This window comes from Leiobunum rupestre, chromosome 8 (genome assembly GCF_980474605.1).
Source record: "Leiobunum rupestre chromosome 8, qqLeiRupe1.1.hap1, whole genome shotgun sequence".
Classification (NCBI taxonomy): domain Eukaryota; kingdom Metazoa; phylum Arthropoda; class Arachnida; order Opiliones; family Sclerosomatidae; genus Leiobunum; species Leiobunum rupestre.
In genome coordinates, this window is record NC_143391.1 from 31,224,993 (window position 1) to 31,241,546 (window position 16,554).

At 36.5% G+C, this 16,554-nt stretch overlaps 1 protein-coding gene across 4 annotated transcripts in view; it reads left to right on the plus strand.

Moving 5' to 3' along the window:
- The window catches only part of CdGAPr (GTPase-activating protein CdGAPr), a 121,176-nt gene that overhangs the window by 53,490 nt on the left and 51,132 nt on the right, over nt 1–16,554 (plus strand). The window contains exon 1 of one of the 4 annotated variants that reach the window (XM_090155166.1): nt 1,728–1,795. The exons of the other annotated variants lie outside the window; for them this stretch is intronic. Within the exon in view, the coding sequence (XP_090011292.1) occupies nt 1,760–1,795 (36 nt within the window). The 5' untranslated portion in view covers nt 1,728–1,759. Of the gene's footprint in view, nt 1–1,727; nt 1,796–16,554 lie in introns of those variants that run through there. 4 annotated transcript variants of the gene reach the window in all.

Genomic DNA, 16,554 nt, shown 5'->3' on the forward strand with positions numbered 1-16,554 from the left:
AGCACCGAATAGTAATTAAAAATCAAAATAAGTTTAAAATATACTAAAATGGAGATACGTTGTCTTGGGAGAAAAGCTTTTTTTTTTAAGTTAAAAAAATTTCAACCCATTACAAAGAAAAATAAAGCAAAAAATGTTATAAAACTTTTTTATTTTGGTTGGAAATTTTTATTTTTATTTTGGGTTGAAAAGGAAGCTTGCTGGCTGTTCGTATTCTAAGCTTCCCACTTTTTGCGAGGGGAGTTGTGGCATAAAATAAGCCATTTTTTTTTTCTTTTCTTAAACTCGGTTCCACTCAGCTTAACATTTTTTTTTCTCTGTTCCACCCTCTAAAGAAAGAAGAATCCCTTAATTTTTAGCGCGCCAAACACGCGGGAAAAGTAATCTCGCGGGAAAGCCCCTTTTTATGTCGTATACTAGAACCAGTGGCCACTCGCTAATACAGTTGGAAGGCAGGGGTAAAAAGTAATCGCGTCTTCCTCCCGCTTACTTTAACACGCTGTAACTAAAACTACTATCTTTCTTCATTATTTTCGCCGCTTCAATGAAATGTTTTCTTGGCCGCGCGGCTAGATTCGAGGAAAGGGGGCAAAACGTTGCTCGTGACGTAATTCCGGGCCGCTCGCGCGTGACGTATACGAGTATCCGGCGGCGCGTTTTCCCTCTCGCGTCGACTCCCGCCATCCTCCCTCCCTCCCGATGACGATGTGCATTTTTTGGGAACCAACCTCTAAAAGCCCCGATCTCTCGCGAAGCTATTTGCTTCCCCATCAAGCAGTCGCGTTTTGCTTTTGTTACAATCCGCTGGTTCGTTTATTTACGGCGCGTCTTCGCTATACGTCAAAAAAAAGGTCGCGTATTGGAAAAGTTTCGTATAGAAAAATCACGAAAGTAGCTCCATCTGTACGTAACTGTCGGAAGGAATTTTAACTCGACGTAATCTTTCTCGCGAACGTTTTCGACAAGTTTTGACACCCGGGGTAATTGGATACGTTACGCCGTTCTCTCTCCCAGGAACATTTTGGTAATTCGAACCCGTCGTCCGCGCCGTTTTGAGTTTTCAATGAAAGAGTGAATTTATTTTGGAAGGGGCGGTTGCCCCCGACGAGCTCCTTGTTTTTTTCACGAAGCGCCAAAACATTTTCGGATTGTTGTGGTTGAAATGTTTTCCATAATGGGATACCTTGTTTGGATTGTCGAGAAGAGCGAGTACGCGAAACGCGTTTCCTAATCGGTAAGCCTCGGCGATTGTTCGCGAATAAATTATATTAACAAAAAGTAAAGCGTTATAAAAGGAAGAGAGGGACCTAGATGAAGCGGTTGACCGAGAATTTTTAACCGGTTCGATTCATCGCGTCTCGGAAGGTTTTTGATCCTCGAGAATTAAGAAAATGATTCCCGCCGGGAAGAGGCGCTTTATCCCCGTCATTTTTTCGGCATTATCATCATCAAGTCGAGCGCCTAAGCCGAGGGCTTTTTTCGCCACGACCTCGCCGCCTTCGCCGGCCTCGATGCCCCGGGCTGAACCAGTGTCAGATACTTCCGACCATGTCGCGGGAAGTGTCGAGCGCTCCTTCCGTCGCGATATCTCGTTCCCGTCGTGAAATAACTCGGCAAATAAATAGACTTTTCCGCGGAATAAACGCGGGATAAACGTTAAGCCTCGGCTCGTCGTTCGCGCGAGAAAAAAACGTTTCGACGCGAAGTTTGAGAGAGATAGGGTTTTCCAAAAAGGAGCCGTTTTTCGGAAGGAAAAACCATGCCTTCGGGCTGGAGCGAACTCGCTTTACAATGCGTGAGTATTTTACTATCTCGCGGCGTTGCCAACAATCGCAAATTGTCGTCTTTTTACGATTCTGAAATTCCTAATATCGTTAGAAAAACTCCCGTAAAAAGTATTCGATTTCAAACACTTCGCGTGTAAAATGGAGCTTAAAATGAACTAGAAAGTCAAATAATGTCGGGAGGCTAAATTTCTACAAACCTAATAACTTACTCATTTCCACCGAGTTATCGTACTTGGTACCGAAAGATAAATTGTCGTACAAAACGATAATTATCGTACTTGTTGGCAACGCTACTACCTTGTTTATTATTATACGTTGATTTGCGAAGTTGATACTAAATTACGATGGTGAAGTTGATGAAAAGTTATAATCCGCGTCTCCTTTTCCCCCCTCGCATTCTTCTTATAAATCTGACATTCTTTTTGGAGAAAAATTCGCTGGCGTTGAGAGCCGAAATTGCGGGGTTAGTGGCTTTCGGAATGCGCCTCCCCCGCCCTCCACCTCGCTGTACCCCAGATATATCTCGACTCACTTGACAACTACAATGGCGAATCTTTTCTCCCGCCACCCCCCAAAAATGTTGTTCCGATATTTTTCTTTCGTATCTTCGATTTTTGACGGTCTAGAATTACGGTATTTGTAGAACATTTATCACGTATCGGGATGGGTGCGAGAAACGGGTAAAGCCTCCTCTTTTCGAGTATCACTGAAAGGAAAAGTGTGGGCCTGTATACGCGAAAATAAGGGCAAACTTCGCCCACACGTACTACTTTTTACCTCACCTTTTTCCTGATAGTTTTTCTTTAAAAGTTCTTCGTCGCCTGCACTCGCTCCCTCTCCCTTTTCTCGGCCGATATCAAAAGAAACGAAAGTCGAAATTACGAGCTCAGAAAGTTATAACTTTTCTTACTGATAATAATAAAACCCTTTCCTGACGGAAAAACACTTGCCGGATACTATTTACCCAGAAATTACTTTTTGCAGTAAATAGTATTCGAAAAGTGATTTTATTTTCAGTCAATGGTATCCGAACAGGCTATTGGTAAATGGTATTTACTAAAGAATTATTTTTCGAATATCGTACAAAATAATATTTTTCGAATATGTACTAAAAAGTGTTTTTCGAATACTATTTGGTAAATATCGCCTTTTTAGTACTATTTGGTAAATATCGCCTTTTTAGTACTATTTGGTAAATATCGCCTTTTTAGTACTATTTGGTAAATATCGCCTTTTTAGTACTATTTGGTAAATATCGCCTTTTTAGTACTATTTGGTAAATATCGCCTTTTTAGTACTATTTGGTAAATATCGCCTTTTTAGTACTATTTGGTAAATATCGCCTTTTTAGTACTATTTGGTAAATATCGTTTTATTAGTACTACGTATTTGGTAAATATCGCCTTTTTAGTACTATTTGGTAAATATCGCCTTTTTAGTACTATTTGGTAAATATCGCCTTTTTAGTACTATTTGGTAAATATCGCCTTTTTAGTACTATTTGGTAAATATCGCCTTTTTAGTACTATTTGGTAAATATCGCCTTTTTAGTACTATTTGGTAAATATCGCCTTTTTAGTACTATTTGGTAAATATCGCCTTTTTAGTACTATTTGGTAAATATCGCCTTTTTAGTACTATTTGGTAAATATCGCCTTTTTAGTACTATTTGGTAAATATCGTTTTATTAGTACTACGTATTTGGTAAATATCGCCTTTTTAGTACTATTTGGTAAATATCGCCTTTTTAGTACTATTTGGTAAATATCGCCTTTTTAGTACTATTTGGTAAATATCGCCTTTTTAGTACTATTTGGTAAATATCGCCTTTTTAGTACTATTTGGTAAATATCGCCTTTTTAGTACTATTTGGTAAATATCGCCTTTTTAGTACTATTTGGTAAATATCGCCTTTTTAGTACTATTTGGTAAATATCGCCTTTTTAGTACTATTTGGTAAATATCGCCTTTTTAGTACTATTTGGTAAATATCGCCTTTTTAGTACTATTTGGTAAATATCGCCTTTTTAGTACTATTTGGTAAATATCGCCTTTTTAGTACTATTTGGTAAATATCGCCTTTTTAGTACTATTTGGTAAATATCGCCTTTTTAGTACTATTTGGTAAATATCGCCTTTTTAGTACTATTTGGTAAATATCGCCTTTTTAGTACTATTTGGTAAATATCGCCTTTTTAGTACTATTTGGTAAATATCGCCTTTTTAGTACTATTTGGTAAATATCGCCTTTTTAGTACTATTTGGTAAATATCGCCTTTTTAGTACTATTTGGTAAATATCGCCTTTTTAGTACTATTTGGTAAATATCGTTTTATTAGTACTACGTATTTGGTAAATATCGCCTTTTTAGTACTATTTGGTAAATATCGCCTTTTTAGTACTATTTGGTAAATATCGCCTTTTTAGTACTATTTGGTAAATATCGCCTTTTTAGTACTATTTGGTAAATATCGTTTTATTAGTACTACGTATTTGGTAAATATCGCCTTTTTAGTACTATTTGGTAAATATCGCCTTTTTAGTACTATTTGGTAAATATCGCCTTTTTAGTACTATTTGGTAAATATCGCCTTTTTAGTACTATTTGGTAAATATCGCCTTTTTAGTACTATTTGGTAAATATCGCCTTTTTAGTACTATTTGGTAAATATCGCCTTTTTAGTACTATTTGGTAAATATCGCCTTTTTAGTACTATTTGGTAAATATCGCCTTTTTAGTACTATTTGGTAAATATCGCCTTTTTAGTACTATTTGGTAAATATCGTTTTATTAGTACTACGTATTTGGTAAATATCGCCTTTTTAGTACTATTTGGTAAATATCGCCTTTTTAGTACTATTTGGTAAATATCGCCTTTTTAGTACTATTTGGTAAATATCGCCTTTTTAGTACTATTTGGTAAATATCGTTTTATTAGTACTACGTATTTGGTAAATATCGCCTTTTTAGTACTATTTGGTAAATATCGCCTTTTTAGTACTATTTGGTAAATATCGCCTTTTTAGTACTATTTGGTAAATATCGCCTTTTTAGTACTATTTGGTAAATATCGTTTTATTAGTACTACGTATTTGGTAAATATCGCCTTTTTAGTACTATTTGGTAAATATCGACTTTTTAGTACTATTTGGTAAATATCGCCTTTTTAGTACTATTTGGTAAATATCGCCTTTTTAGTACTATTTGGTAAATATCGCCTTTTTAGTACTATTTGGTAAATATCGCCTTTTTAGTACTATTTGGTAAATATCGCCTTTTTAGTACTATTTGGTAAATATCGCCTTTTTAGTACTATTTGGTAAATATCGCCTTTTTAGTACTATTTGGTAAATATCGCCTTTTTAGTACTATTTGGTAAATATCGCCTTTTTAGTACTATTTGGTAAATATCGCCTTTTTAGTACTATTTGGTAAATATCGCCTTTTTAGTACTATTTGGTAAATATCGTTTTATTAGTACTACGTATTTGGTAAATATCGCCTTTTTAGTACTATTTGGTAAATATCGCCTTTTTAGTACTATTTGGTAAATATCGTTTTATTAGTACTACGTATTTGGTAAATATCGCCTTTTTAGTACTATTTGGTAAATATCGCCTTTTTAGTACTATTTGGTAAATATCGCCTTTTTAGTACTATTTGGTAAATATCGCCTTTTTAGTACTATTTGGTAAATATCGCCTTTTTAGTACTATTTGGTAAATATCGCCTTTTTAGTACTATTTGGTAAATATCGCCTTTTTAGTACTATTTGGTAAATATCGCCTTTTTAGTACTATTTGGTAAATATCGCCTTTTTAGTACTATTTGGTAAATATCGCCTTTTTAGTACTATTTGGTAAATATCGCCTTTTTAGTACTATTTGGTAAATATCGCCTTTTTAGTACTATTTGGTAAATATCGCCTTGTTAGTACTATTTGGTAAATATCGCCTTTTTAGTACTATTTGGTAAATATCGCCTTTTTAGTACTATTTGGTAAATATCGCCTTTTTAGTACTATTTGGTAAATATCGCTTTTTTAGTATTTGGTAAATATCGTTTTATTAGTACTACGTATTTGGTAAATATAGTTTTATTAGTACTACGTATTTGGTAAATATAGTTTTATTAGTACTACAAAAATTACTTGTTAAGGGTACTATTTTTGAACTAAAAATGAGCACTTCTCTTAATTCATTCGGAATTAGCTTAAAACAATTTATAAAAAATAATACAGATATTTTTCGTTAAGTAATTAATCATCAAACAATATATATATTTTATACACGGTCAAAATAACTTATTGTTAGTGATCCACAAATTCCCCCTAAATACAAGCCCTGCTTAGGTAGGGGGAATATGCTGTGCGCAGTTTTTGTCTAATGTTTGTTGTAAAACTAAAATTATTGCGCAATAAATAATAATAATAATAATAATAATAATAATTGACTAAAAGTCTCGTTTTTGAAAAATATTTACAAAAAATGTTTTTTATGGAATAATTGGTACGATTTTGACGGTTACCGGGACACATAATGTTGGTCATTTCAAAATTTCACGTAATCTTTTTTTTTTCTATAAATTGGTGGAAAAAATGTCGATAATTTTCTCTGAAATGCTCTCTTCGTACTTTTTGTAGGACGATATAGGTTACTAGAACACTCGGAATCGTTTGCGAGTTGCGTAAGCGTCTAGTTTCATTTACTAATATCGGCCCCCTTCGTTTGGTCCCCCCTCCCCTTCGTCGGATCTTCGATAAGGAGCTGGAACCTCTTTTGTTAAACTCGCATTTCTTCGTAATTTGGAAAGCAACTTTAATTGGTCCGAATTGGAGGCGTTCAGCGTTCTTGGCGTTAATCCAAACAATTATTCCTCCGTCGGTGCCCAACTGGATCAAATGAGCTTGAAACGGCATCTCGATAAAACCAGTACACATTTCCAGGGTGACCAGACTTCCTATATTTTCCTATATTTTTAATGCCTTCCTTTAAATTCCTTTATTTTCACCTATTTTCCTATAATTTCACAATCTTTTGAAAATGAGAATTTTTTAAGTACGTATCATAGAGCATGTAGTGAAAAAACTGCCACTTTCGAATAAAATCTTGAAATCTGCAAGTGATAAAATAATGCAAGAAAGCAATGTACAAAACATTATCAATATTCTAGGTGATTCGAGTCAAAGTATACCGAAATGCAGTAATTACCTTATCAGGGTTGCTACACGTCAGGCAAAACAGGGAAATCAGGGAAAAGTCAGGGAATTTAAAAATGGGCCTAAAAAGTCAGGGAAATGTCAGGGAATTTTAAGAATTGGTAAAAATTCAGGGAAAAGTCAGGGAATTCAATTTGATCTTGGCACTTTTTGAAGGTAATTTAAATCTAGATCTAAAACAAATTCTGTGATTATCAATGATTTCCTTGAATGTTTGGCTAATTTTTTCAACATTACAATAACCTTTTAACTGAAATATAAGTCCATCTAAATTTATTAACTTCTGATAAAAGTGAAATATAAAAAAAAATTTGGCCTTAATAAGTCAGGGAAAATCTCTTAAAATGGTCAGGGAAAACAGGGAATAGTCAGGGAATTTGAATCTGAAAATTTTGTGGCAACCCTGCTTATTATTTTCCAATTTAGTTACCTATATTTTCCTATAATTCGCTTATTTCTATCCTATATTTTCCTATAATTCGCTTATTTCTATTCCTATATTTTCCTATAATTCGCTTATTTATATTCCTATATTTTCCTATAATTCGCTTATTTATATTCCTATATTTTCCTATAATTAGCCTCTAAAATTCCTATTTTTCCTATAAAATTTTCCAAGCCTTTCCCTGGTCACCCTGCATTTCTCACTTGACAAAGTCGATAAAGTAGAGTTCGAATTTAATTGATTTCTTGAATTTTCTTAATACTCGAGGTTATATTGTCGAAGAGGCCCTCTCGATTGAGAAGGTGCATCCACGGGATCTGCCCGATGAAATGACGCGATGAAACCCTCAAATTAGGGGTCAGAGACAATAGAGAAAAAATGTCTCTAAGCGATCGAAACGAGTTCCTCGCTCTCTCGCCTCCAGATCGAATGGGAAAATAATTGTCTTCGAATCCTAATTATAGATATTGGGTTGCCAAGATTCTATCGTCGTATGTTTTCGTATAGTTGACCTGTAACGTTATAACGATAAGTATGACAATTAGCAAACTTTTTCACCAAATTTATTTTCAAAGATATTGCGCAATCAAGGTTTAGTCCCCTAGTGTCTAAATATACTTTTATCAAGGATGATAATATACTATTCCGTTCGATTAGAGGTCCACTTAGCCGGGCGTGATTTTTACAATTAAAGCAATATGAAGTGTCATACTTATTGATATTACGTTACTTATACCTTTACTAATAAATAGTTTATATTGAATTTTTAAATTTAATTTCGCTACTAATAATTATATTTGAAAACCATATATTTAACGCCCTATGAACCGGTATGCCAACTTGCCAAGTCATAGTAATTTGACATAAACGTCTGTCTTTGACTTTTTTTTTCAAAATTTTAAAATTTTACCTTGGATAGTTTTTAGCTCTCTGTATATATAACAACAAGAATTGGTGGCGGCAACTATAACCTCAAGAAAGGCGGAGGGGCGTGGTTTTTCTTCCGGGAAAAACGAGGCGATTAGATTCTTGTTACCGACTTGTTAGTTTCTGTGAAATTGTTCCCGAAAACCGAGCTAATGAAGTCCCAACATTTCTAGCGAGTATTTATCGCCGCTCCTCAAGGACATGCAAAATAAAACCCTTATCTCTTTTTTTACACCAACGTCATTTTATAAAATTAATCGTCCTTACGATGTACGTTTAGAGTATCATGACGTTTCGTGGTCAAGATGGCGGTCATCCAGAAGGTGAAATAGAAGCGCGTGTTTGGCGTTTGTAGGAATGTCCTTAAACAAATATTATTGGTAACATATAAAGGGGTTTATTTTGAAAAGGAGACGCCAGAAGCTTGAATCTACGAGTGACTGACTGACTACCAGGAGATTGCAGCTCAACGTTTCCAATTCGGGGTCATTTTCGGCTTGGGTCATCTGTATTCGTAAAAGATAACTATTCTTGGCCAGTATACCAGGGTTTTCAGCGAACCTATAATTCCATTTTGATATATATATTATATATATATATATATATATATATATATATATATATATATATATATTATATAATTAAATATTATTCCTATATTTTCTTATAATTTCTATAAGTTTTTAAAATGTTTGCACACTAACAGGTAACAGTAAAGGTGGGGTGGCTGATTGGTTAGCACTTTCGCCTCGCAGCAAGAGGAGCCGGGTTCGATCCTAAATTGTGGCACTGTGTGAAAACTCGGAACAACTCCTTCCGCGTTGAGTTTGCAAGTTATCTCCCTACTGGTTTAAGGGGTTTTAATCCTAGCTCTTCGGTTTCCCCTTCCATAAAAACTTGTCGAGGTTAACGGTAATAATTGGTGTAGGGGGCTGTTGGCTCGAGTGGCATGAAGGGCTTACCATCACCCTCCTGAGCATTGTAACCCGGCCACCTGAATTAAAGGCTTTAAAAGTCGCTCGATGACTTAGGCCTTAGGTGGTGCATTGGGCATTAGCCTAGCTGATTATTATTATTAATATTTATTATGGTATTTTCCCCGATAAGCATGACAAAGATTTAAGTTTGTTGTATTTCGTATTTTAATCCAATTATTATAAATTGGTTATTTTGCTCCTATAATTATCCTTCAAGTTCGTGATTTTTTTGTCCTATAAATCCTAGGTAGTATTACCTGCCGTAAGCAGACGAAAATGGGCCCTCGCATGAGAAGCAACCACTCAGAACTAAACTCTACACCCGTCCTCTACTCCTGTATGCCAGCTTTATTCCTCCGAGGGTAGGGGGGGGGGGGTGGTCCGTTTAAAGGCTACTCTATTCCGTGGTGTAAAATTGTAGCTGACCAGGCGATCCATTAAGGGGAATTAATTGAAAGCAAGCAGCTTTGATTAATCGGCCCCTCTTCATTCTCCATTTAATTTTTAATCGCCTCCGTTCAGCTCTGCTCTAATTAATATCCAACGCTAACGGCAGGGTTTCACTTTGGAGAAGTTCGGCGAACGGCTGGTTATCGCAACACCCGAATAAATGTTTTTACAAGGACTATATAATATAATGACTGTTGGCCCTTTCGAAAGGGACGATAATGGCGCGTTTTAGTCGGCGGGAATGATTGTAGATGGCGTTAGGTGGCTTGATAGCGATCTTCAGAAAATGGACCGTGCTCATTTTGGCCTCTTATTGAGAAAATCGCGTTCTTGGGCGAAATCATAAGTAAGGTAAATAGAAGTACGACACTTTTATTCTTTCGACGTTAATTTTAATCCTAATTTGGCCAAGGAATTACAATTGTGTCAGTTTTTAATTGGATTTGGAACTTGCAAGGTAACCGAGAAATCTCCATCTCCCGCTTCTTGAAAATTGTAATGCTTTCAAAAGAAAAAATAACTTTCACAAAATAATGAATTATCGAAACGCAACGAAAAATGTATTGTTAATGCGCTAAGCTCCTATTTGTCACCATAAAACTAGCCCAACAAAGAGAGAGATAGGGTGTGACAAATGCCTTTTCCGGAAATTCCAATTATGCAATTGCTCCGTGATGAACTGTTATTGACCTATAATGTTTTGTGTCATACTTCTCGTTCTATGTTACTTATGATTAAATGTAATTTTAAAAATTACTATAAAATTGTCAAAGACCTACTGGCTCTAGTCACTCCTCCCTTTTGACTCTTTTCAATGAATGATTTTGTCGCAACCATCGAAACAAGTGGCTAGGGATTTTGGTACAGGCATATAGCGATTAGCCCGCCACCTGTTATTTCCTACAGGAATATTGTTGTAATATTGAGTTTGATATCGTTGCTCGCGTTACTGAATATTAATGACTGTTATAAAGGCGCCTTTCTAAATTTAGCCCCGTTCGTTTTACGGATGCGGCTGGTATTTTAGGGCGCCCCATCTGGCGGCCATTCCCGATATTAATTCCCTCGGCGCTGGCCCAGTCGATTCTCCGGGGTGCCGCCGGACTTGATTGTTTTAGCTTGACCCGCGTCCCTCCTGGCGTAATTATTCCCGGGTCCCGCTCTACACGGCGCCTTTGAAGCGGGCCACGTCCCGAAATAATTACTTTGGCGGCCAGCTCCAGTAAAACCCTTCATCCCGAGGATTACCAGATTTGTTTCTCTTCTCGTTCTCTCTTCTTTGCCTTCGATAAAAACGGGACACGAGATTTTGCTCCAAGTATTAAACGACACCTCGACGCAAACATATCGTAACTCACTATTCGTTAAAACTTTACATTCTTAACTCAAGAATGTAAAGCCTTAACGAATCGCGACTCGAGAATGTAAAGCTTTAACGAATCGCGACTCGAGAATGTAAAGCTTTAACGAATCGCGACTCGAGAATGTAAAGCTTTGACGAATCGCGACTCGAGAATGTAAAGCTTTGACGAATCGCGACTCGAGAATGTAAAGCTTTGACGAATCGCGACTCGAGAATGTAAAGCTTTGACGAATCGCGACTCGAGAATGTAAAGCTTTGACGAATCGCGACTCGAGAATGTAAAGCTTTGACGAATCGCGACTCGAGAATGTAAAGCTTTGACGAATCGCGACTCGAGAATGTAAAGCTTTGACGAATCGCGACTCGAGAATGTAAAGCTTTGACGAATCGCGACTCGAGAATGTAAAGCTTTGACGAATCGCGACTCGAGAATGTAAAGCTTTGACGAATCGCGACTCGAGAATGTAAAGCTTTGACGAATCGCGACTCGAGAATGTAAAGCTTTGACGAATCGCGACTCGAGAATGTAAAGCTTTGACGAATCGCGACTCGAGAATGTAAAGCTTTGACGAATCGCGACTCGAGAATGTAAAGTTTTAACGAAAAAATCGTAACTCAAATGAAACTTTTAACGAAAAAATCGTAACTCAAATGAAACTTTTAACGAAAAAATCGTAACTCAAATGAAACTTTTAACGAAATCGAATCGTAACTCAAATGAAACTTTTAACGAAATCGAATCGTAACTCAAATGAAACTTTTAACGAAATCGAATCGTAACTCAAATGAAACTTTTAACGAAATCGAATCGTAACTCAAATGAAACTTTTAACGAAATCGAATCGTAACTCAAATGAAACTTTTAACGAAATCGAATCGTAACTCAAATGAAACTTTTAACGAAATCGAATCGTAACTCAAATGAAACTTTTAACGAAATCGAATCGTAACTCAAATGAAACTTTTAACGAAATCGAATCGTAACTCAAATGAAACTTAACGAAATCGAATCTGAAAGTATTTCTTATTGCTGTCAATCTGGGATTTCGGGATTTCAAAGTACCCTTATTTACCTTCTATTAAAATGTTAACGAAAAAATGCGTTAGGGCGAACACGGAAGGGGCGTGGCTTTTCTTCCGATAATGGGGTGGCGGAGTGGTTAGCACTTTCGCCTCGCAGCAAGAGGAGCCGGGTTCGATCCCAGCTTGTGGCACTGGGTGAAAACTCGGAACAACTCCTTCCGCGTAGAGTTTGCAAGTTATCTCCCCACTGGTTTAAGGGGTTTTCCCCCAAGATCTTCGGTTTCCCCTTCCACAAAACTTGTTGAGGTTAACGGTAATAGTTAGTGTAGGGAGCTGTTGGCATGCAGGGCTTGCCACCACCCTCCTACGCGTTGTAACCCGGCCACCTGAATTAATGGCTTCAAAAGTCGCATGATGACTTAGCCTAGCTGATTATTATTATTATTATTATTATTATATTCTCTGTAACATTAATATATAATTGTTTTTGAGATATTTCATCAAGTTGCACTGTTTTGATCTACGGATAATACCTAAAGTTTGGTTTATTTCTACAATTACAATAAGTAGTTGGGGAAATTACTAATATATATTAGACGACGTAAAAATCCCTCTACCCAAAAAATGTGTTAAAATCATAGTTTATCCAAATTTCACCAAAAAATCCGAGTAATTTTACACTTGTAACCTTAAAACTGGGTTTAAATTCCGTTTAGTAAACCATTTTATTTTTTATACTGATGTTGTAAATATACTGTAAAAATTAAATTTTGTTGGACAGGACTCGTCTGAAAAGATTATAAAGAGCTATCGATAAATATCTTCTATATTTTTATGTATCGAGCCAAACGGTTTAATTCGTATTTTGGCATTCTTTACTCTCCATTGGCTTCTCGGTAGGGGAGGCATTTTTTTCCAACTCAGCGCGCAGCTGTTTTGGCCAGTCTAGCGTGAGATAATTTTCTCGTATTGGCTTGTAGGGGGCGTTGAGAGACGGTTTCTTATTACAAGTTTCCCCCGTTTTTAATGAGGATGCAACGTCTTAAGACCGCGATTTTAATATCCTATAGCAAGTGCTCCCCACCGAATTAATTTTAACTACGCAATGTCCCGTACCATATTTAGTTGGGCTATTCCGAATTTTCCGAATTCTTGTCCCCCATTTGTACGTAACGGTGCATTCCTGGGCAGCTGCTTTGCCCCTCTACGTACCTAAAATTTCCCTTATTAATCTTGGCCTAATGTTTCACTTAACTCTGTCAATACAGGTATTTTCCGTTATCCATTTACGGAGGAATGTTTGTGTTGATATAATTTTACATTTTCGCTAACTAACGTGCGAAAATAATGCAATTAAAATGTACCTCTTATTTATTATAAAATTAATTACTGATATTTTATGGCCTTCTTAAACTTAACTTACAATTAATATATATATATATATATATATATATATATATATATATATATATATATATATATATATATATATATATATATAATGCGATTAAAATATACCTCTGATTATTTATCGTAAAAATATTGCATATATATTATGGCCTTCTTAAACTTTTAGGAGATTTCGTTACTAACATAAGTCTAAATTTTCCATGAAGATAATTTTAAAAATTGAGTATAGTGTATTTAGAAAAAAATAAGATTTCAATGGTATCACTTTTATCAAAAGAAACCACGGAAGTAATCTATGACGGAAAAATTAATAAAGATCCTTCACGCTTCCCGAGCTAATAACATTAGCGGTATTGGTAAATGGATTATAATTAATGATCTCAAAGGAGGTAATCTTATATAATTTCGCCTTTAATCTTGTTAAGACATATTTAATTCACGGGTCGTTACTCTTTAAAACTGTACTAAATTGCGTAATTTAATATAGTTTTAATTACAACTGATTATCGCGAATTGAATCCTTTCTCTCTCATAAATTCGTCCTTCTTCAGCCACTAGGCGCCACTAACTTGTAAGTCCCGAAATTAATTTTGTTCTAATGATAAATAGGATTGAATTCGTTCTTTTACGTGTACCGCCGCCTAATCTCCGCGTCGCTATTGCTAATGTAAGCGTTCATATTGAAATAAGACTTTAATCGAAGATTTGGTTTTCGTAACGAGGGCAAGGTGAACCGTCGAATACCATGATGGAAATTGTGTCTCGATGTGTTTTTGGGGGTGGTGATTAACCCCGAAGTAGAGTCCGACGCCGCCTTTTTGTTTCATTCTCGGCGCGCCGCCGCCACGGTTTCTTCGGCGCGCCGCCGTGCTATTTCCAATTTCTTCCTAAAAAACCAAAAAAAAACCAAAGCCAGAAAATTCTAGTGTACCAAAGCTTATTATCTCAAGTGACATTTATTTCTAGTATTGTTTCGAGTCGGAAAATAATAAAAATAAAATAAATAACCAGTTAGGCCTAAGGTGGTGCCTTGGGTATTAGTCTAAGTCATCAAGCGGCTTTTGAAGCCATTAATTCAGGTGGCCGGGTAACAATGCGTAGAAGGGTCGTGGCAAGCCCTACATGCCACGCCAGCCAACAGCTCCCTACACTAACTATTACCGTTAACCTCAACAAGTTTTTATGGAAGGGGAATCCGAAGAGCTCGGGGGGAAAGAACTTGCAAACTCAACGCGGAAGGAGTTGTTCCGAGTTTTCACACAGTGCCACGTGGTACCGCTGATTTTTACAAAATTCTCGGCGGAGTTGAATTTGTACGGCGGCGGCGGCGGCGCGAAGGGGCAAAAGATCTCCCATTTTAAAAATTAGGAAAAAAATTCCAAAATGTATTTTTTTAAGGAAAAAAAAATTGGCGGCGGGATCAAAATATCGGCGACGGCGGCGTTGGACCCTAATTTCTAGCAGACTAAACAAAGAGGATCAATTTCAATTTTTATATTCTTTGAGGCATTTTTAAGGCTAACGCCTCCGCCGCTGAACAGAAATAACCTTACGCCGCCGCAGAAACTAGTTGAACGCTTTGAAAATGAGTAACGCCGCCGCCGCCAATTTAACATCGGCTTCGAACTCTACCCCGAAGTTATGGTAATATTGGGGGGTATCTGCTGGCTCCCCCCGCTTGTTTTGCGCCTCGGTTCATCGAATGGCTTTTGGCGCGCCTTGAACGATGAACCCCGATAGACGCGTCATAGTTCAATAGAAGGCGAGGAGAGGGTAAAGTTCTTTTCTTCGCCGCCCTTTGATTTCTTCTAGTTTTTCTGTCCGTCTCCAGACATTGTATCGTAATTAGTCACGATTTGTGTATTTTGTTTCCGAAGACTTAGGCCGACGGGGATTTGCTTTTGAGGCCTTGCGTTCGCGCTGTGACCTTTTTAAGCCTCACCCTCTCTAGATATGCAGCAAAACGATGCGGTTGTTTCCGACGTTGTCGTTGTCGGTGCTGGTGAATACACCACGACCCTAGCTCCGACTCTGTCCCCGCGAAACGGCAATTTCTCCTCAGGCCATTTGATAAAATGTAATTCGTTCGTTATTAGGTCCCTTTATATAACCAGGCTTTACATAGCAGAATAAATTTCGGTAATCCGTGGCCCCCGTAAAATTGGGTCTTTGATATCTGAGCGGGGGGTGGAGCAAAATCCCCGGGGTCCAACGGGATAACGTCACCTCACCCCCTTGGACAGGGTTGCCAGACGTCCGGGAAAAGTCAGGTAATTTAAAAATAGGCCTAAAAGTCGGAATTTTAAGAGTTGGTAAAAAAGCCAGGGAATTTTAAGAATCGGTAAAAATTCAGGAAAAAGTCGGGGAATATTTGTAAAAATTCAGGAAAAAGTCGGGGAATTTTAAGAATTTGTAAAAATTCAGGAAAAAGTCTGGGAATTTTAAGAATTTGTAAAAAATTATGGAAAAGTCGGAATTAAATTTTATCTAGACGCTTTTTGAAGATAATTTTACTCTAGATCTATGACAAATTCTATCATTATCATTTATTTCCTTGAAAGTTTGGTTAATATTTTCAACATCGCAATAACCTTTTTACTTAAATATAAGTCCATTTAAATTTATTAACATCTGATTAAAGTAAAATATAAAATACAAATTTTGGCCTTAAAAGTCAGGGAAAATAGGAATAATCAGGGAATTTTAATCTCAAAATTTTGTGGCAACCCTGTTGGATAAAAGGGCCCACGACGACATAATTTCCACGGGGCCCGAAATGTCGCAGTATCTATTTGGGTAATTAGGGGACCGTAAAATGGTTCAATTAATTTCTTTGAAGGATTTATAAATTATACATAAATCTATAGTCATTACCTTATAAAGTTTTAGTTCAATTAGATCGGTTGTACTAATTTTAACATTCCTCTAGTATTTAAAATAGTTTTGACAATTT